General features: G+C 42.6%; 1 protein-coding gene across 1 annotated transcript in view; it reads right to left on the minus strand.

Moving 5' to 3' along the window:
• The window catches only part of LOC120052169 (anoctamin-1-like), a 46,887-nt gene extending 30,294 nt beyond the window's left edge, over window positions 1-16,593 (minus strand). Inside the window, exons 1-2 of the mRNA XM_038999006.1 lie at window positions 16,427-16,593; window positions 10,793-11,137 (exon numbers count right to left, since the gene is read on the minus strand). Of these exons, the coding sequence (XP_038854934.1) occupies window positions 10,793-11,137; window positions 16,427-16,534 (453 nt within the window). The 5' untranslated portion in view covers window positions 16,535-16,593. The remainder of the gene's footprint in view (window positions 1-10,792; window positions 11,138-16,426) is intronic.
• Between the last annotated feature and the right edge of the window lie 6,709 nt (window positions 16,594-23,302).

Below are 23,302 nucleotides of genomic sequence, written 5' to 3' on the forward strand. Positions count from 1 at the left end.
TTATTTCTTTCTTCCCAGTATGAGAGGAGTTGCTGGATATATTGAATACACCTTTTCCATAAAGTTAGAGTGATTTAAGATGGAATCTCGACGTAATTTATAACGTCGTACAATGCCTAGGGTATCCATCAAACTAATTATCACTGCGTGATTAATGTGATGTAGTAAACTAATTGAAATACGTTGCATGAGAAAACAATCTAGTTTTATTAAAAAGCGCAAGATCTGGGGCCTCCCGGGTGGCGTGCTAGCTGTGCCACCAGAGACTCTGGGTTCGAGCCCAGGCTCTGTCACAGCCGGCCGCGACCGGGAGGCCCATGGGGCGGCGCACAATTGGCCTAGCATCGTCTAGGTTAGGGAGGGTTTGGCCGGCAGGGATATCCTTGTCTCATCGCGCACTAGCAACTCCTGTGGCGGGCCGGGCGCAGTGCACGCTGATCAGGTCGCTAGGTGTACGGTGTTTCCTCCGACACATTGGTGAGGCTGGCTTCCAGGTTGGATGCGCGCTGTGTTAAAGAAGCTGTACGGCTTGGTTGAGTTGTGTTTCGGAGGACGCATGGCTCTCGACCTTCGTCTCTCCCGAGTCCGTGCGGGAGTTGTAGCGATGAGACAAGACAGTAACTACTAACAATTGGATACCACGAAATTAGGGAGAAAAAGGGGGTAAAGAAAAAAAAAATAATAAAAATAAAAAGCGCAAGATCTGTTTCCTAGTCAATGAATGTCGATTTAACTCAGACTGCTAATCTGTTCATTTGGCATGTGAGAATCATCGCCGGAGAAAAGCTTGGACCTTTAATTAAGGCTATTTTCTGGGAATTGTGTCGTTAGTGTGTGCCTGATTTTACGACTACAGACAATCATAAATTGGGTTATTTGCGGGGTTTCAATAGCATCGTCATTTCAATAGCATTGGGTAGTATATGGTATTGACTAAAATCTGGGTTTCTGATTGTAATTCAACTATTGGTATGTTTTGCCTGGAACGATACGGTCGCTAGTGTTTGTTTAAGATATAAACTGAACGTTTTAACAGCTTGCTTAGTTCAAATTGAAAGACTAACTCATTCAACATAAATAGCGATGTTGCCTAAATGGTCTGCTGAAATAACATATTGAGAATGGAGTCGTATTTAAATAACTGAATCAAAGAAGAGACAGTTACCTAAATCTAATGAATTCTGATAATAGCGGATAGGTAATTGCGATAGAGTTGTGCCCACCAAAATGTGTTTTTTATTCTTATGGATTGACTGATGTATTTTATAAATTTGCCGCATTACATGTTATTTTTAAAGTCTTGGACATTTCATAAGTGTGAAGCCGAAAAAGAAGAGAAAGTTGTAAAGTTTGTTTTTAATCTTACGATAGAGGTAAGGCAGAACGTTGTTTGAGTATGGATTATATATTTTTCCTACTGGTAAGAATAGTAGAGTTGGTTGTGCTCGCTGGGCTATATTGGGCTGTAAGGGATTCAGGTCTGAATAGTTGAATCGGAAACGTTTTGTGACAGTTTCTGATTATTGTTGCTTGGTTTTATAGTTTAGGTAACACCAGTGAATTTGAGCAGGAAGTTAATGTGTTCTAACATTATAATCTGTTTCTATTACGTGGAACAATGTCAGCTCATTAAAGTGGATTGCAGTTTGAGTTAGATTTTTACAGGGACAGTGCACATTAATCACAGTTGTGTGTATCTAATGGCAGGGTATTCCAGACATGGGAAGCTCTCACAGAGTAAGCAGATTGACTAAAGGTGCTTTTCCTTAAGGGAACTATACAATCACCTCTCATGGCGGACCTTGTGGATCTGCTGCCATAAGGTTTGGGTTTTCTGTTTAACAACAATACTGAGTGGAGGGGGAGCCTGGCCATTTATAATATTGAATACAAGACATGCACAAGACAGTGTACTGCACAATATTTTTCCAACTCAGGAGCTCATGCTTTCTGAGAATGTAACAGTGATGATAGCTATTGGGCTTCCTATCAAGCACTTTGAGAGCCTGTCTGCAGACAGACTGAATGGGTTTTAATGTTGTAAAGCAAGCTTGGGCCCAACTAGTCAAGTAGTATGTTAGGCTGGGGAGTATCATAGATTTGGAGTACAGTTTTGTTACCTCTGTAGTCAAACAATTTCATACGTTTTGGAAATTAGCTCAGTTGAATTTGGTTATTTGAGTTACCTTCTTCATTTGATTTTTAAAAGAGAGGTTGGAATCAAGTATGATGCCAAGGTACTTAAAATCGGATACCACCTGGAGCTTTTCCCCTGACACATAAACATCTGGCTCAGTGGCATCAGTTGTCCTCTTTGTGAGGAACATGCAGACTGTTTTTTTTTTTTACATTTAGATGCAAATATGAGTCCCTGAGCAACTTTGTCACCTGGACCATTACAGTAGGGGGTTCTTGTTTAACTTGTTTGTTATTTGCATGCATATATCACTGTATCATCTGCATACATTGGAACTTCTGACCCAGTACCAACAGAAGGTAGATCATTAATGTACAAGCTGAACAGTATTGACCTTTGGGGCATGCCAACATTGTGGCTAAGAGTGGGAAAAAGTTAGTTTTGACTATTACACTGATGAGACAGCAGCAACTTTTTAAAGGTTTCAGATTTGTTAAACAACATGTTTGTTTTTACTAAATTTATGTAACAGGTTGAAATGTATAGATTACTGGAAAGGGGTTATTTATTGTATATTGTTTATTTTAGGTGTCAAGTTCACTTAATGAAACACTGTATTATCTGATGTGTTTTGAGTAGGATTCCTCCTTCTGGGACTGATGGACGTCACCAAAAGTGCATATGTTAAAAGGAGACAGGAGAACACGTCTCAAAACAACATTTTATTAAATGCCTGGGATTAAATATCACTGACTATTTGTTGGTGTTTAAAATACTATGTTTGATTTGTGTGTTCTATTTCCTTTGGGTTTAGTAAGTTTTCCATTTGTCTTAGTGCCAAGGTATCTTAAAGGGGCACGCACACACATGGAATTTTCAGAAGTTTTTATTTCCAGAGTTTTAATTAAACATGTGAATTCTTTTGATAAAGGAATGTACTGGAAACCTGAGATACAACATGTATGAAATGTTTGACTGTTTTTCATTAATTTGTCTAAAATAGTAAGAAGCACTTCTTTGAAGGGTTTATATGACCTCTGGCCTCTGTCATGACTTTCCATTGTGGTTTGATCACCCTCATTGGAAAGCCATTTGGATAATGAATTTAAGGTCATTTGTAATACTGATTTCAAGGTCATTTGTAATATTGTTAATTATGATTAAGTTTATAGTTCTTAGCCATATTTGTGATTTGGATGAATGTGAAGAAGGAGAGGGCATTGCCTTTGACTAAGGGTAGGCTGCCTTAAGTCTATTTTCCTATGACCATATGTGTCACGTTCCTGACCTGTTTTCTGTTTATTTTGTATGTGTTTAGTTGGTCAGGGCGTGAGTTGGGGTGGGCATTCTATGTTTTGTGTTTCTATGTTTAGGTTAGTGGTAATTAGCCTTATATGGTTCTCAATCAGGGACAGGTGTTTGACGTTTCCTCTGATTGAGAACCATATAAAGGTAGGCTGTTCACACTGTTTGTTTGTGGGTGATTGTCTTCTGTGTCTGTGTATGTTGCACCACACGGGACTGTTTCGGTTTGTTCGTTCGTTTGATGTAGTCTGTTCCTGTTCGTGAGTTCTTCGTGTATTTATGTAAGTTCCATGTTCAGGTCTGTCTACGTCGTTTTGTTATTTTGTAGTTTGTTGAAGTGTTTTCGGTTTTTCGTCTTTACTTTAATAAACTTCGTTATGTCGAACTATCACGCTGCGCTTTGGTCCAATCCCTACTCCTCCTCTTCTTCCGAAGAGGAGGAGGACACCCGTTACAATATGGGTACAATAATTTTTCTTTATGGAGTTCTTAAGAGTAGTGATTTTAATTTGATTTTGCTATTTGAAATTTTGTTTTATTTTTTGACCAGTAGTAGTGTTGTTTTTTTTTATACACATTACTCACATGGAGAGTTATGTGTCAAAAATGGGGGAGGGTACAGTCCTTTGAGGTTTTGGATTGAAGTTTACACACCTTGAGTGATGTGTATGAGTGTATGGAGTTACATGTGAAGGAGTTTATCGTTTTGTTGTTTGTTCTGTTCTATTCCTGATGGGTTATAGGTCACACTTCCTAATCCTGTGGCTCTGTGATGAAGTTGACAGTGGGATGGGGAGTATAAGCCAATTTGAAAGAATAGTCTCAACAGAATGTGTTATTCTCTTTGACATATGTTTAGACATTGTATTAAGAATAATTGATAAAAGTAATAATTTATCATGTAGTTAATGAACTGAACTAAACTGTTCTGATCTATCCTTTCGAGGTTATCATGAAAAGTGACATCAGCCAGTATCTTAATGCATGGAAGAGATAATTGGACCGAACAGTGTGTGTACCTCAAACCCCCCTCTAACTGACTGAAGAAGAGTGACAAAGGCGTTCAATATGTGACAAAGTCGTTCAATATGGCCCGGTCCGCACCACTTCTACCGAGAGAAATGAGTCCGAGCCAGCAACCGGTGTACAGCATCCAATCTAAGCTATCAACTGCTCTTCTCTCATGTTTTTCTCAGGAGTGTGAGATGAGTCCACGTGGAGTGAGCATGGGGAGAGATCTGTTCTAAACTTATCTTATGCTGCTGGTATACTGGTTGACGAATGGACAAGACATAATGGGTGGTAAAGGTGATGGCGGCTCAGGTGAGACATTATCATGGCCATCGACTTTGAACTGTAAAGCTATCTGAAGAAGATGAATAGGACGCCAAAAGAATCAGTGCCTGAAGGGGGGGTTGGTCAACTGTGCCCAAAATTATTTTAGACTTTTGGGGTATCAGGTTGATTGTAGAGGTCTACACAACACATCAAATTATTGTAATTTAGATTAAGAATGCATTGAGATACTGATCTGTATTATAATCGTGATAAAAAAGTTAATAGTAGAATTATGGGATAATTATACTGGATGTTAATATAAATGTACATTCTGCCAATGTTGATGTGTGTTAAATTGAGTTTTTTTTTACTTTGAGTGATAGGACCAATTTGAATCCCTGAGCAATGTCATTCAAAATTTTGGTCGGATAATTATTTGGGTTTTTAATTATGATTTGGAAACTGAATGATTTTTAAAATTGAAGGATTGATTTGAGTTTAGTATGTTAATATCTATATGAGTGAAGCCATTAATGTATTAGGGATTGATTGTTTTGATTGTTGTTATGAACTAAGGATGTTGACACTATTCTCAGCATGCCATGGTGAATGGAGAGGGTGAACTCTGATCCGGAGAGTGAAACTGATCCTAATCTATTTGATCTATAGGCATGGCCTCATAAATAGTGGAATCATGATGCTTGTCTTGGGTCATGTTCATTAGGCACCAATGGAATACATTTTACTTTAACTAGGAGTTCCTACCTGGATTTGTCCAACAAGATATGCAAATTATAGTTTCTGGGATGGAAAAAGTTATTTCCACCATGCTGATCCATTGGAGTGTGATGGATAAACTAAAGCTTATTTTATTAAACTCCATTGTTGCATGCACTGCATTATGCATTAAATATGTGATTTTCACTGTCTATGAAGATATAGCTTTGAATCTCATAATGTAACGGCTTTCTTCCATAGGTGATGGAGAGGACCAAAGTGCAGCGCGGCTAGTGTTAAACATGTTTAATACAAGAACAAGTGAAACACTACAAACATACAAAATAACAAATGTGCCAAACCGATACAGACCTATCTGGTGCAGAACACAAACACAGAGACAGGTAACAAACACCCACAAAATCCCAACACAAAACAAGCCTCCTATATATGAGTCTCAATCAGAGACAACGACTACCATCTGTCTCTGATTGAGAACCCACACTAGGCTGACATAGAAACAGACAAACTAGACACACAACATAGAATTCCCACCCAGCTCACGTCCTGACCAACTAAACACATACAAAACAACAGAAAACAGGTCAGGAACGTGACAGAACCCCCCCCTCAAGGTGCGAACTCCGGGCGCACCCCTAAAACTCAAGGGGAGGGTCTGGGTGGGCATCTGTCCGCGGTGGCGGCTCCGGCGGTGGACGAGGGCACCACTCCACCATTGTCTTTGTCCACCTCCTTAGCGTCCCTTGAGTGGCGACCCTCGCCCCCGACCATGGTCCAGGAACCTTCACCAACTCCCCTCTACAATAGAGGGGACAACTCAGGACAGAGAGGTAGTTCAGGACAAAGAGGTAGCTCAGGACAGAGAGGTAGCCCAGGACAGAGAGGTAGCCCAGGACAGAGAGGTAGCTCAGGCCAGAGGGACAACTCCGGACTAGTGGCAGCTCCGGACTGAGTGGCAGCTCCGGACTGAGTGGCAGCTCCGGACTGGAGGGCAGCTCATGACTGGAGGGCAGCTCATGACTGGAGGGCAGCTCATGACTGGAGGGCAGCTCATGACTGGAGGGCAGCTCATGACTGAAGGGCAGCTCATGACTGAAGGGCAGCTCATGACTGAAGGGCAGCTCATGACTGGAGGGCAGCTCATGACTGGAGGGCAGCTCATGACTGGAGGGCAGCTCATGACTGGAGGGCAGCTCATGACTGGAGGGCAGCTCATGACTGGAGGGCAGCTCATGACTGGAGGGCAGCTCATGACTGAAGGGCAGCTCATGACTGTAGGGCAGCTCTGGCAGCTCCTGATTGGCTGGCGTCTCTGGCAGCTCCTGACTGGCTGGCGTCTCTGGCAGCTCCTGACTGGCTGGCGTCTCTGGCAGCTCCTGACTGGCTGGCGTCTCTGGCAGCTCCTGACTGGCTGGCGTCTCTGGCAGCTCCTGACTGGCTGGCGTCTCTGGCAGCTCCTGACTGGCTGGCGTCTCTGGCAGCTCCTGACTGGCTGGCGTCTCTGGCAGCTCCTGACTGGCTGGCGTCTCTGGCAGCTCCTGACTGGCTGGCGGCTCTGGCAGCTCGGGACAGACGGGCGGCTCTAATGGCTCGGGACAGACGGGCGGCTCTAATGGCGCTGGGCAGACGGATGGCTCAGATGGCGCTGGGCAGACAGATGGCTCAGACGGCGCTGGGCAGACGGACGGCTCAGACGGCGCTGGGCAGACGGACGGCTCAGACGGCGCTGGGCAGACGGACGGCTCAGACGGCGTTGGGCAGACGGACAGTTCAGACGGCGTTGGGCAGACGGACAGTTCAGGCGCCGCTGGGCAGACGGGCAGTTCAGGCACCGCTGGGCAGACGGCAGACTCTGGCCGGCTGAGACGCACTATAGGCCTGATGCGTGGTGCCGGAACTGGAGGTACCGGGCTGAGGGCACGCACCTCAGGGCGAGTGCGGGGGAGGAGGAACAGGGCTCTGGCGATGCACTGGAAGCCTGGTGCGTGGTGTAGGCACTGGTGGTACTGGGCTGGGGCGGGAAGGTGGCGCCGGATATACCGGACCGTGAAGGAGGACACGCGCTCTTGAGCACCGAGCCTCTCCAACCTTACCAGGTTGAATGGTCCCCGTAGCCCTGCCAGTGCGGCGAGGTGGAACAACCCGCACTGGGCTATGCAGGCGAACCGGGGACACCACCTGTAAGGCTGGTGCCATGTACGCCGGCCCGAGGAGACGTACTGGAGGCCAGATACGTTGGGCCGGCTTCATGACATCCAGCTCGATGCCCAACCTAGCCCTCCCAGTGCGGCAAGGTGGAATAGCCCGCACTGGGCTAAGCACGCGTACTGGGGACACCGTGCGCTTTACCGCATAACACGGTGTCTGACCAGTACGACGCCCTCTCACTCCACGGTAAGCCCGGGGAGTTGGCTCAGGTATCCAACCCGGCTTCGCCAAACGCCCCTTTAGCCCCCCCCCAAGAAATTTTTGGGTGAGCCTCTCGGGCTTCCAGCCTCTCTTACGTGCTGCCTCCTCAATCCAGCGCTCCTGGGCTGTGGCTGCCTCCTTCTCCTCCCAAGAGTGGCGATTCTCTCCCACCTTTGCCCAGGGTCCTTTTCCGTTTATGATTTCCTCCCATGACCATTCCTCCTGGCACCGCTGCTGCTGTTGCTGCTGCCCGTTGCCACGCTGCTTGGTCCGGGATTGGTGGGTGTTTCTGTAACGGCTTTCTTCCATAGGTGATGGAGAGGACCAAAGTGCAGCGCGGCTAGTGTTAAACATGTTTAATACAAGAACAAGTGAAACACTACAAACATACAAAATAACAAATGTGCCAAACCGATACAGACCTATCTGGTGCAGAACACAAACACAGAGACAGGTAACAAACACCCACAAAATCCCAACACAAAACAAGCCTCCTATATATGAGTCTCAATCAGAGACAACGACTACCATCTGTCTCTGATTGAGAACCCACACTAGGCTGACATAGAAACAGACAAACTAGACACACAACATAGAATTCCCACCCAGCTCACGTCCTGACCAACTAAACACATACAAAACAACAGAAAACAGGTCAGGAACGTGACACATAAACTGTATGCATTTTTCTTCATGGGTTCGTGCAGGTGACTGTGCATCATAACCTTCCCAGACAAATTGCTAGAGTGCTTAGAAAATGTGTTGGAGGTTGAAAGGGGAGAAAGTGCGGAGTTTCTTGGAAGGAGGCTGAGCCAGTGCTATAGCAGCTGGTCATGTGCAGGAACCCATGCAATGAGTTATTGTTTTTATGCTTCTTGGTTTTTGTAGAATATATGCATTTTCTACATGTGAATGAATGTTCTTAAATTTTGTAATTTTCTTTTAAGTTGAGAGGATTCTCAAAATGGGGGATTATGGTGGCAAAATTGCAAGATTATGTTATAATACTTTTATTGGATCAAATGGTTGTTTTATTCAACAGAATATAGTATTGTCGTAGCTGAATCAGAATTAGTTAGGTAACATAGATAAATAAGATGTTTTATTTACTTTATACTTGTCATTAGAATGTCTTCTTTTGGACTATACTGTTGGCAGTTGCATTTTCCTTTCTCCTCTAGGGAAAAGTCACTTGGGGCCAAGAGAGGGGAGAGGTCAGGCTTGTCTTTTACATGTCTGGTAATAGGCAGAATATCAGAAAGGGAAGAGTCAGGTTTGAACATTGTCTTCATAATGAATATATCTGTGAAACCATGTGAAGGGCTCCACTATGTCTGTACTCCAGTCATTCCCTCCTTTTCCCATTGGGGGGAGGAGTATGGCAGTGTCTGGAACCATTGTATGTCCCCTCTGATGTTGAAACTTATCTTTCATAGTATATGACCTAGAGGCTCACTCCCCTCAGGGAGCTTGTCCAGGGGTGGGTTGTATTTGAGATGGGAGTATCTAGAATTGACAATTGATATATGCCATTGGATGAGGTAATGTTTTGGTAATATGAAGTACCAAGAACGAGAAGTAGAACCTCGTCTAAGAAACCAAACTGAACGATAATTTATAGCTAATGCTATCTGGCTATGGGATACTCCTCTTTCAAGTAAAAGGCCCTTTGTGAAGTTCCTAAGATCTGTGGTTTGTCATGTGAGTTGAGAGGGGTGTATCTTGGCTATAAAAGATACTAAGTATTATTTTGTAAGCACTCTCAGAGAATTCATTTATAGACACTGAATTGATCTGAGAGTCAAAGGGCTATGGTGAAGCTCATATTTAAAGATGGACTTTAAAATATAACTCTGACTTGTGTGTGGTTTGTAAACTCACCTCGTTTAGTAATACAGGAAATTACCACGACAGTATTCTTAACTATTGTGTGTATGTTCTACTGAGGATGGGCCTCTGATAGATAACACTGACAGGAGATTTTCGATTTCTTTTGGGTGATAAAACCTAAAGAGCATTCCAGAGCATGAGTTAATGTTTCTGTTCTATACCGTACCAGGGAGAGATGGCTCCAGTTTGGAGTCGGAGGGCCAGACCCTGCTCAATACAATGAAAACTGTTGACACAGCAGATACTGTCTGCTATGTATTATAGGTATCTTTCATACAAATCTTAACCTTGTGACCCATTCTATATATCTGTTGTTTGTCATGTAGGTTGAAAGGGGTGTATCTTGGCTATAAAAGACCTTTGTACTTTTGTCTCGGGGCTCTCAGCGAATCATCAGAGACGGTGATTCGTCGACCAGCCATCACTATTGCAAAGCTCTCACTAATAAAGATTCAGTTTAAGTATAACTCTGACTTGTGTGATAAGTTTGTCTCTCCTCGTTTGATAGTACAGAAATGAACCACCACAACATGCTGTCCTTTCTTATCAGATGTATATTTGGTGAAAGCTGTTCATTTGATAAAAATCAATAACGTGACGAATGCAGGTCTATTGTAGATTTGAAAAATCATAATTGATCACAGTAAACCCTCAACGCTTTGTTCCAGTATGAAAAAGATACATGACACAATCGCTAAATGAAAAATAGATGGACAAATGTCAACCAGTAAGGAGGAATGGAGAATTAAGTCGTGTTCAATAGAACAACCTGACCTCAAAGACAACATCTGAACATTGATTGCCAAGATGTGAAAGAATGCAGCTACAAGCAAGCATTTAGGCTAAATGCACCACCACACCAGGGCTTGAATATTACCCCAGAGTCTACTACAGAATAGTTTGATCAACATTTTTGTATCAGTTAGGTTAAGGAGTCTAATTGCTAGGTTATTCCAAAAAGACTTCTTGAGATGTTCTACCGTTGAGGTCTTCCAAGCTGTGGGGGAAACACACAGTCCAAGGCCACTAACTCACCCCCTCATCCTTCTCAAGCTCCAGTCCCATCTCTCGAAGGTTATCCTCAAACTCAGTCTGGCGGAAGCGCTTGTCATCCTCATGGTAGTCAAGGCGATGCTTGTGGGCAGCAATCTCAGGGTCTTCTTTGGATGGTGGCGTGTCCCCACTTCGCATCACGCTCAGACTGCGGCGCAGGCTCCTGAGGATGCGGTAATCTGCAAACCGGGATGTCTTGCGGCGAACACTCTGGGGTTTCTGGACATGATATGTGAGAACATAGTCCACCCGCCGCTGGCCGTCCTGGAATGTAGGCCCCTGATTTGGGCCTGAGGCTGCCTCATCTGACGTGAGGGAGTTCAATGGCTGAGAAGAGAGAGAAAGGGGGATTGTAATTTTAATGGAGACATGTTGGCAGATCATGAGGAGAAGGCATGTGTGTTCTAGCCTGTGAGTTTGTTGTATGTACATTTGCTTATCTTTTAAATTGCAAAAGCTTAAGCCTTGTGGATAGTCAAATCCCCTCTCTCCACCGTGATGAATCAGTGCACTCAACCCCATCTCTGCTACTGCCTTCTTCAAGGAGCGGAAATTTAATCGTTCTGTACAGATTAAAATGATGCCCCTCAAAAGATGACAAAATAATCTTTGCACCCTTCAAAACATTACGTTAGACTTTCTCATAATACTACATGTCCTAATCCAACTCATAAGGACATACTGTACCGGAAGACCAGTGACCAAATCAATTAAACGCTATTTTACAGTACGACTCATAGAGGAACATATGGTAACAAAGTGACTCTGGTGTTTGTCTTCACCTGTGACCTAAAAACATTATTGCTCCATTATCCTTAAATACATGATTTGTTGTAGTGTGAAATGGGATTTGGCAGCAAATTGAAGTAAGGCTTTAAGTTAAATGGAATATTGTCATTTAAAAAAATATATATACATCACAAATAAACAGAACATCAAACACAAAACATACATGTTGTAACGGCAGTCTAAGTCGTCCTCCTCCTCAGACGAGGAGAGGCGAGAAGGATCTGAGGACCAATGTGCAGCGTGGTAATTTTCCATTATTTAATTCACACAAAACAAGACACTATACAAAATGACAAAACAAACTAACCGTCACAGTCCTAGCTGGTGCAGACAAAACACAAAGACAGGAAACAACCACCCACAATCCCCAACACAAAACAAGCCACCTATATATGATTCTCAATCAGGGACAACGATTGACAGCTGTCTCTGATTGAGAACCATATTAGGCTGGACACAGAAACAGACAAACTAGACACACAACATAGAATGCCCACCCCAACTCACGCCCTGACCATACTAAACAAATACAAAAACAAGGAAAAACAGGTCAGGAACGTGACACATGTAAAACTATATCTAAAAATGCAAACAAACAGGGCAGATCCGAGTTCCCCTCCCGCCTCGAGCCACCGGCCCGGCGAGGCCCCCATCCCAAAGGGATAATAATTTATAAATGTTGTAGTTCAATTTGTCCTACTTTACAAAATCAAAAAGATGTTTGTTTTACAGATGAGGATTGTGTAAATGACACATGGATTGTATTTAATCTTTCAAAAATGGACTGTACTTGTCCACATTGAACTCACGACCTTGTCAAATTAAATTTACTGCATCTGATAACAGCTGATATGTGAAAAGCTACATGTGTGCCATATAGCATGTTATAAACAAACATCACAACTTTGACTCTGAAATAATCCTACTCTGCGGGGAAGGGTTCATGAATGCAATCATGTTTACACATTTATATATTAAGCACAAATATGTTCCCCTTTTGCTATATAGATGTGTTACTGCAAAATAACTGTTAGGTATAGTGACACACATTGATATATAATAGGGATATAGTTATTTTTACCTTAAAATAACTCATTCAAAATGGATTGTATGCATTAACACAAACTAAATGTGTGTAGATATTGTTTAAGGACTCTAGTTTGAATGGCCTCACCTGTCTGTTCTCTCTACTGGTACGGCACACCAAAACACAATATTTGCTCTGCAATTATTTGCTTGAAATTCATCGCTTTGTTGAGAACAAACAGTTGTCTTCTTATGGAAAACAAACCTAATTGATAATCGAGAGACAAAAGAGCTCTAGTTTTGGGAGAAACATCTCAGGCCAAGCATCCCACTGGACGACAAGCCTCAGCCCTCTCAGAACAGGAAGTCACAGCAAAGGTGAAAATAAGGACGTGGTTACGGAATGTTACAGATAAAGGAACGGAGAACACCAGTACCCTTCCTTCAGCCACCCACCTCCTAGCTCCTGTGCTGTGAGAAAAAACCAGCATGCATATCAATCGTGTTATTACTCAGCCACAGGCCCTCCTAATCTAGAGAGGCATGCATATCTTCTTCCACATTTGCATATCAACCTTTCCAGGTGTATGGCTACTGAAGCTAAGCCACCTAACTATCATGCCCATTCATTATCAGCTAAGTCCTGTGAGAGAGGGTTGAACATAACATCCATAGGGTCACTATAGGATAGCTGAACAACAACACTGCATCATTTTAATATCATAATGAATACATAAACTAATTCTGGAAATAGGTCCTCACAACAAACAACAAAAATCCATCAGTGTCTGTTTAAGTAGTCACTTGATACATAACAATACATCCACATTCCGCACTGATTTAATTGACTCAGTGTTTTCGAACAATGTACTTGACCTTTCTTAACTGCATTAGGTGCGTATATCAGCTTGCTTAATCATTCCAGTGTGTCTGTGATTAGATAGACCAAGACCGCAATTACTGTCCAAATGACCCTCCGACCCAATGGAAGATCCACAAGTTTGACCTAATGCAGTCTTCACAGTGATGGGGCAGTAGTCCTCATCAACAGAGGAACACCAACTCTGACTTTTTAACCTTCTACAGGCAGTACATGAGGGCAACTTCCTATGAGAATTCATTAATTGCACCATTTCTTTCTTCAAAAGCCAGTTGAACAGTGCTGAAGAGATTATTTTGAACAGCTTTAGGTTATTAAGATACAGTAATTATACACAGAATTTCATCTTAGTGTGGTAAAAATTATGAATGAGGATCAAAACAAAGATTCCACCCAGGATTAGATACAGTTGAAGTCGGAAGTTTACATACACTTAGGTTGGAATCATTAAAACTCATTTTTCAACCACTCCACAAATTTCTTGTTAACAAACTATAGTTTTGGCAAGTCGGTTAGGACATCTACTTTGCGCATGACACAAGTCATTTTTCCAACAATTGTTTACAGGCAGATTATTTCCCTTATAATTCACTGTATCACAATTCCAGTGGGTCAGAAGTTTACGTACACTAAGTTGACTGTGCCTTTAAACAGCTTGGAAAATTCCCGAAAATTATGTCACGGCTTTAGAAGCTTCTGATAGGCTAATTGAATTGGAGGTGTACCTGTGGATGTATTTCAAGGCCTACCTTCAAACTCAGTGCCTCTTTGCTTGACATCATGGGAAAAATCAAAAGAAATCAGCCAAGATATCAGAAAAAAAACTGTAGACCTCCACAAGTCTGGTTCATCCTTGGGAGCAATTTGCAAATGCCTGAAGGTACCACGTTCATCTGTACAAACAATAGTACGCAAGTATAAACACCATGGGACCACGCAGCCGTCATACCACTCAGGAAGGAGATGCGTTCTGTCTCCTAGAGATGAATGTACTTTGGTGCGAAAAGTGCAAATCAATCCCAGAACAACAACAAAGGACCTTGTGAAGATCCTTGAGGAAACAGGTACAAAATATCTATATCCACAGTAAAACGAGTCCAATATCTGTCACGACTTCCGCCGAAGTCGGTCCCTCTCCTTGTTCGGGCAGCGTTCGGCGGTCGACGTCACCGGCTTTCTAGCCACCGCCGATCCACTTTTCATTTTCCATTTCTTTTGTCTTTGTCTTACACACCTGGTTTCAACCCTCCAATTACCTGTTCATTATTTAACCCTCTGTTCCCCCATGTTTGTTTGTGAGTGATTGTTTCTATGTAGGTAGGTCCGTTATTGTGGGCTCTGTTTTTGTATTGCATTCATTATATGTTGAGTAAATATGTTTATTTACTCTTATCTGCTGTCCTGCGTCTGACTCCTATACACCAGCTACACATAGACCTCCTGACAATATCGACATAACCTGAAAGGCCGCTCAGCAAAGAAGAAGCCACTGCTCCAAAACCGCCATTAAAAAGTCAGACTACGGTTTGCAACTGCACATGGGGACAAAGATCGTACTTTTTGGAGAAATGTCCTCAGGTCTGATGAAACAAAAATAGAACTGTTTGGCCATAATGACCATCGTTATGTTTGGAGGAAAATGGGGGAGGCTTGCAAGCCAAAGAACACCATCCCAACCTTAAAGCATGGGGGTGGCTGCATCATGTTGTGGGGGTGCTTTGCTGCAGGAGGGACTGGTGCACTTTACAAAATAGAAGGCATCATGAGGAAGGAAAATTATGTGGACATATTATAGCAACATCTCAAGACATCAGTCAGGAAGTTAAAGCTTGGTTGCAAATGGGTCTTCCATATGGACAATGACCACAAGCATACTTCCAAAGTTGTGGCAAAATGGCTTAAGGACAACAAAGTCAAGGTATTGGAGTGGCAATCATAAAGCCCTGACCTCAATCCCATAGAAAATTTGTGGGCATAACTAAAAAAGCGTGTGCAAGCAAGGAGGCCTACAAACCTGACTCAGTTACACCAGTTCTGTCAGGAGGAATGGGCCAAAATTCACACAACTTATTTGTGGGAAGCTTGTGGAAGGCTACCCGAAACATTTGATCCAAGTTAAACAATTTCAAGGCAATACTAATTGAGTGTATGAAAACTTCTGACCCACTGGGAATGAATGAAAGTAATAAAAGCTGAAATAAATCACTATCTCTACTATTATTCTGACATTTCACATTCTTAAAATAAAGTGGTGATCCTAACTGACCTAAGACAGGGAATTTTTACTAGGATTAAATGTCAGGAATTGTGAAAAACTGAGTTTAAATGTATTTGGGTAAGGTGTATGTAAATTTCCGACTTCAACAGTGTGCCCATCAGCTGTTTACACACTTTGAACTACTTTATTAAATGCTTTGATCTTGAGGGGGGAAAAAAGTCACATTATTTTTGAATTATATCCCACAAGACATGCCATCAGAGGTCTCTTCACAATTCCCAAGTCAAGAACAGACTATGGGAGGTGCACAGTAGCGCATAGAGGCATGAGTACATGGAACTCTATTCCACATCAGGTAACTGATGCAAGCAGTAGAATCAGATACAAATACACCTTATGGAACAGCGGAGACTGTGAAGAGATACATACACACAGGTACTGTATAGACACGCGCATACACACGCTAGCACATGCACTCTACACACATGCACATTGTAATCTTGTTATATGGTGTTATTATACATTTTGTATTGTAGATATGTAGTGGTGTAATAATGTTATATGATGTACTGTTTTATATTTTGTTTTAGGTGTGATGTAAGTGCCTTAATGTGTTTGGAGCCCAGGAAGAGTAGCTGCTGCATTGACAAAAATGCAGCATCCCTAATAAATACACATTCCCAATGTAGAGAAGACCACTTACGATGGAGTCATACTTGCTATATTTGCTAACGCCACCATCCTTAGTGTTCCCAAAGTCAGCTGCCTTCTCCTCGCCGGATACAGGGATATAATAGTCATTCCTCCTCATGGCGTCTTGCTCTTCCAACTCAGGGAGAAGACTACCAGAGAGGTTGTGTACTAGGAAAGTTTTACCTGTGTGGGAGGAAAGAGATATGATTAGTATGGAACAATATACTCTAAGTATTTGATACTCTGAGATGTGCTTCCAGGTCAAATGGTGCTAAGAGTGTACTGTCCGGGGCCTCCCGGGTGGCGCAGTGGTCTAAGGCATTGCATCGCAGTGCTAGCTGTGCCACCAGAGACTCTGGGTTTGAGCCCGGGCTCTGTTGCAGCCGGCCGCGACCGGGAGGTCCATGGGGCGACGCACAATTGGCCTAGCGTCGTCCGGGTTAGGGAGGGTTTGGCCGGTAGGGATAACCTTGTCTCATCGCGCACTAGCGACTCCTGTGGCGGGCCGGGCGCAGTGCGCACTGACCAGGTCGCTAGGTGCACGGTGTTTCCTCCGACACATTGGTGCGGCTGGCTTCCGGGTTGGATACGCGCTGTGTTAAGAAGCAGTACGGCTTGGTTGGGTTGTGTTTCGGAGGACGCATGGCTTCCGACCTTCGTCTCTCCCGAGCCCGTACGGGAGTTGTAGCGATGAGACAAGATAGTAACTACTAACAAAATTGTAAATCACGAAATTGGGGAGAAAAAGGGGTAAAAAAAAAAAAAAAGAGTGTACTGTCCAGCTCAATGGCATGAGAAGCATCCCACCATTGTGTATTGTCTGATGAGGTTCTTGACAGCCACAGAAAAATAACCAACATGCTTTGGGTATTCATTTCTAGGGTAAACCAACAATGTGGATGAGGAAGTACCCATATAGCTGACTATAATCACTGAGAATCTGACCGTAGTTTAATTGCACTCAACATCTACGTGCATGTTGTGTGAATGTTGAGCAAAAAGGTTTTTTCAAAGAGCTAATGTAAAAGCACTGGTTTGTGTAAGCACGTCTATGAATCTCTCATGGCCTAAAGGCTAATGTTGTTTCGGTTTACCGCTTAGTCTTTCGCTCATTTGTCACCCCACATGCCTGTATGACAATATTTCTATAAATATTTTAATATCTGAGCGTACCTAGACAATGTGCAGATCTGGTCTTTGATTAGGAATCATTGAGATGCCTTTCACAGTACATTGAGAAAATCTTCTAGAGGGAATACAATGGAACCCCACCAAGTATCTGCCTTTTCTTGGGCAGCGACTTACAGGGATTCCCCTACCCTCGGCAATGCTAGGGACAGCTTCTGACAGCCAAAGACTCCTATATACTGTAAGTCAAATCCTTGTAATAACCTTTCACAGATAAGGGCCCTTGGGTGCTCTTTAGGAGAGAAAAAGGAGTGTGTGCTGAAATTTGGAGGAGCCTGATATGGACCATAATAGGCTTAAGAATTACATGATATAATTACACTGGCAGCTCCATTCAAATCAAAATCTGTGACCTGATGTCTTGCATTGCAAAATTCTGTGTTGGAATTTACAATTCAGTAATATTCAGTAATGATACAAAAATGATTTTGTATCTCTCCATAAAGATGCTATATGAATCAAAATGGCCAAATAGTCAAGTGAATTTATTCTGATTTAGAAGCTTGATTTGCTATATCAACATGAAACAAACCTATGTGAAGTTATTGAGAGCTGAAGGAATATGATGTGATGGAGTAGCTAATACAAAATGAAATTACACCAATTAGATGGACATTTCCCAGCTATGAACCAGCCAACTATGAACCAGCCTTCATGCTTATCAGAAAAAAACACATTTCTATGCTAATTCCATTCCTCATGCCATTCAACATTAGAATAATTCAATAGCAGTCGTAGATAGATACTGTATATACCAAAAGCTGTCAGAAACATATTTCTTAACATATTTGTTTTTATGAATTCAAGCTGGAATGGTTTGAATGATAGTATAAGGCATGCTTGAATAGAGTCGTGCTTACATAAATATATCTGTCTGTGCGTCTCTCTCTATCAGCTACTGTAGCCTAGGGTAGTCCAACTGGTTCCACAATGAACACTTGTCTCAGAATACTGACATCCAGGTAAACAAACCTCTCAAAGCTACATTATAGTGAATGGTCATGATGACAAATGTGTAATACATCGTTTCAAACCCCCCAAAATAATGTTGTGAGTTAAAACTAAATCGAGAGGGCTTATATATAGTTAATAAAAGGCTACAGCCTGCCTGCCTTCCTACATTTCACATTTACTTTAGTCATTTAGCAGACACTTATCAAGAGCGACTTAGAGGATCAATTAGGGTTAAGTGTATTGCTCAAGGGCACATGGACATATTGTTCGCCTAGTCGGGTCAGGGATTCTAACCAGCAACCTTTCAGTTACTGTCCAACGCTCTTCACCGCTAATCTGCCGCATATTCATCCATCAAATAAAGCTCTACTTTATGCAACCTGTGGTGCGCTTTTTATTGGAGTTGATAGCCTACATTTAGAAAATCATTTCAAATGAACCATTATTCAAACAGCATTAACTTACCAGATACTTTATCATGATTGATTATGGTTTGCATCGGATCATCATCACCATGTCTCTCCATTTGAACAGACTATTTAAACCGGTGATCACAACAGATTTCCTCTCTCTATCCTCCACGCTCTGAAAACCATCTATCTAGCCGATGCCTTCACTGCGCCCGTGGGCTCAATGGTTATGGCGTGGCATGGAAACGTTGGGTTTCCCACAAACGTCCCACTGCTTCCCCGCGAAGGCTAGCCTACTACAGAGGCTCGCTCTCTCTAAACAAGACATCTAATCCATACGCGTTACGAACTATTTAATGTGCATTATGTGCCCTCCCACAGTACGTCGCGCAAAATAGCTGTAATATATTTCAGTGCAGTTCATCACTAGGATTTTTAAAAGTGGTGGCGAGAGCACCAGCAAAAGACAGATGGTGCCGCCCACGCCACGATCTGATATCTCCTCCAACATGGGTAGGTGTGAGGGTATCTGGCAAAATCAGATGTTTCATGCATTACGAAACTCGTTTGACTGAGCAACATATTACAGTGCATATGGTTCTATGATTTCTAATAATGTAATGATTTGACCTGCACTGTCATGCACTCGGCTTTTCATAACCGTATCAAATTATTGATTGCTGATTTGGTGAACCCCACAAATGAGCAAATTAACTTAATCAATGGATTTATTTTTTCAATGAAAGAACCCAGTATATAGTAGTTCGAATGAGGGCATTTCACCAAGTCAATACCTGGAGGCGACAGTCCGAACCCAAGAGGGACAGTCACAGATGAAGCGATCAAGAAAAAGGTCAGAAGTATCCTAGAACATGTACAGAATGTACAATTTAGATGCCCAGTCGCAAACTATATCTAACTTTTATGGGGGACATTATGGATACCTGCGGAGTTTGAATTTTACGTAGCCGGCGTGGGAACGACTTCGTTCTGTACAATGCTTACATTTGTCAGGAGCATGATCATGGTACAAAATGTAACTCTCCATAACAAAACATTTAAAAACGTGTTTTTATATGTAGAGATATTTCGTAGGCCTATATTTACATGTGGATAATCTGTTTTTCGAAACATTCTGGAAAATATACTCTTTACGATTAGGTTACCGGGATGCCACCGGGATGCCACCGGGATGCCACCGGGATGCCACCGGGATGCCACCGGGATGCCACCGGGATGCCACATGGAAACACCAGCGAAACCACCACCGCGACAACGAAACGCACCTGGGCTTTGAATGAACTTGAAATGAACTTGAATGAACGAAACAATATTTACTGAAATTACTGAAAGATAGCAATTAGGCCTACCTTAGTTCAGCACAATAAAGCAATACTGTCCAGACACACAAGTAAAAAAAACTGCACTTTCACACATGGTTCCAGTCTCACCTTTTTCTGCGACTCACCTGTGTCGAAGATTATATGTTATAATGACAAGATAGCCGACTAGAAATACGTGTCCTCAAAGTTAGGGTCAAACGAGATCAGGTGGGACCATTCTAGCCAATGAGAGGGCAAAACAACAGTGAAACAACTAAGTCGTTTTTCTCAAAGTTACCTTATGCCACTTGCTTCCACTTATGTCAGTACATTTTAACAGCCTAAACATTATGAAACTTATATTTGATGAAATATGCCTTACGTAATTCGACACTCTCTTACAGACCTCCATACAAAAAATGTCTCATCTCACGCAGACAGATTTTGGGAAGAGTAAATCCTCTCCCTTCGCTTCTTCCTCTCTGCCTGTGTCTACCTGCTCAGCAACCCCCCTACTACTACTCCCTCCTCAAGGATGAATCAGGAAAAATGTATTGTTGTCGTCACCTTAGTGCCACAACAAACAATAGCCTACAGAGTTTCGCATTGGATTACCATTGAAGTTTACAAATAGTCTTGCAAGTCTGTGATTCAGAATAATTACATATCAATATCAGGTAAGCCTAGGATGACAATAGGAAATGCAATTCAACACATTAGGAATGCTTTCAAAATCTCTGCACACACATTCCAGCCTGGGCGTGTGGGGACTGGTATGCAGCAGGGAATAAGGTCCAACAGGATGGCACTCTCGGCTGTTCTCAGATCAGAGCCAGACAACCTGAGACTTCGGAATTCAGTAGGAAAGTGACAGTACATGCATAAAAAGTATTATATTGTGCATCATTCACATCTGGATTCAACCACTTGTTCTGTCACATCTTTAAAAAGTAGCCTGTGTCTGTGAATACAGTCTTGTTTAAAATGTTGAAAACACAGATGGGAAATGGAATAGAAATACCTGTTGAGGGGATGGATGTAATTAGGTTAAAAAGAAATAATCATATTCAACTGATGGACTTTTTTTAATGCAAATAATCAATGGACAATGAAAGGCCATCTGAAGATATTTTCCTACCAAATGCTTTTGCAACGACAGTGACTTTACATATGTAAAATGTTTCCTACAGTGCTCTGGACAAATAGGCATGTTATTCTGGGCGGTAACAAAAATAATTTCTCCTTCCAATTTATCCAAGCATTGGTATCCTTGTATTGTTAATTTGATGAGTTGTCTGGAGCCTTTTCATGATGTCAGTCCTTTGGTAGAGGCTGTGGTCTTCTCAAACCACAATCCCAATGAATGTATCCATGCAGAGCGTGCAACTACTCAGGAATTCTTCTTCATTCACTTTCTGTAGTAATCAACTGTGTAACAATCAATGTGTGTTTTGCCTTCAGCTAACAGTTTGGTATGGTGGTTTTCTTTCAAATACTAAGTTTGGTCTCTCACTGTGGGGCCACACCATTTTAGGCAGAGTCACAGGGAGCTCCAATCACACAACGTCTGTCAGAGAACCCAACTACTTATAAGGCGCCACGCACCCATCCTCTACTTAATGATTTGTTTTGTTCCTTACAGCAAAGGCAAGATCTCTATCTCTCCTCAGCACGACTTGAACCACTTCTGTCCTGCTTAACTGTTCACAGGTGACCTGTTCTGCACTCGCCACTGAGCGTAGGATAACAGCATTCCGTCGTGAAGTTTGAGCACACTTACCGAAAAATGTACTTCTCAGTCTCCAGTCGAAGATAGCGCCACATCCTTCACCCCTCTAGCCTAGTTAGCCACCCGCTTCATGCTGCTTTTTTTCCCACCATGGTGGAAGAGAGAAAAGAGACTTTTGAGATTTGGTTAGAACACGCTGCAAGGCTAACCTAGCTAGCTCACGAAGAGCATGCTTTCTCTCCAGCTAGCGGTGTGCTAGCAATAGCTAGGATATTAACCCAAAGGGTGAATGCTAGCTAGCTAATGCCAGGACTAGCTCCACAGCTAACATTGGCCAGCACACCATTAGAGTTCACTCTTTCTGCTAGCTATTTCTAACTACACTTGGTAGCATTACTTATCTACTCGTTTAGCTTATCAGCGCCCGCACTGGCTAGACTAACTGGTTTTGCCTCTCCATACTACAGTTGTGGGAGATTTTCAGCCTTTAGAGTATCACCCTCACGCGATGCTCTCCGGCTAACGAAGTGATAACTACAGCTAGGCGTTTAGCATCTTAAAGATGCGTTAAAGGTTTTGTATAATTTCAGCCGGTAGATTTGAAAGTAGCCGCTCACGAGCCAAAATGGGTCCCCAAAAATTGTGCACAACATACGAGATGGATGACGTTGCACACAGTTGTGCACAATTTTTGGGGACCTATTTTGGCTCTACTTTCAAATCTACCGGCTGAAAATATACAAAACCTTAAATGCATCTTTCAGAAGGTTGAATTATCCTTTTTACATCCTGCAAAAAAAGTTGATATATACACTGAGTATACCAAACATTAGGAACACCTTCCTAATACTGAGTTCCACCCCCCCTTCCCCCTTTGAACAGCCTCAGTTTGTAGGGGCATGAACTCAACAAGGTGTCGAAAGCGGGGCCACAGGGATACTGGTCCATGTTGACTCCAATGCTTCCCACAGTTCTGTCAAGTTGGCTGGATGTCCTTTAGGTGGTGGACCATTCTTTATACACAGGGGAAACTTGAGCATGAAAAACCGAGCAGCGTTGCAGTTCTTGATACAAACCGGTGCGCCTGAATGAAAATGGAAAACTCATTGGATTTGCAAAATGTCATCTTCACCCAACTTTTAACCTAAATCCAATGACATGACATTGTTCGTTTCTAGTTGAATTCACGTTAGTTGACAACTCAACCAAATGAAAATCAAAACTAGACGTTGAACTGACGTCTGTACCTAAGTGCGGTGTTTCAATCACTGAGAGAATATTTA

Source organism: Salvelinus namaycush, chromosome 1 (assembly GCF_016432855.1).
Source record: "Salvelinus namaycush isolate Seneca chromosome 1, SaNama_1.0, whole genome shotgun sequence".
In the NCBI taxonomy this organism is placed as follows: domain Eukaryota; kingdom Metazoa; phylum Chordata; class Actinopteri; order Salmoniformes; family Salmonidae; genus Salvelinus; species Salvelinus namaycush.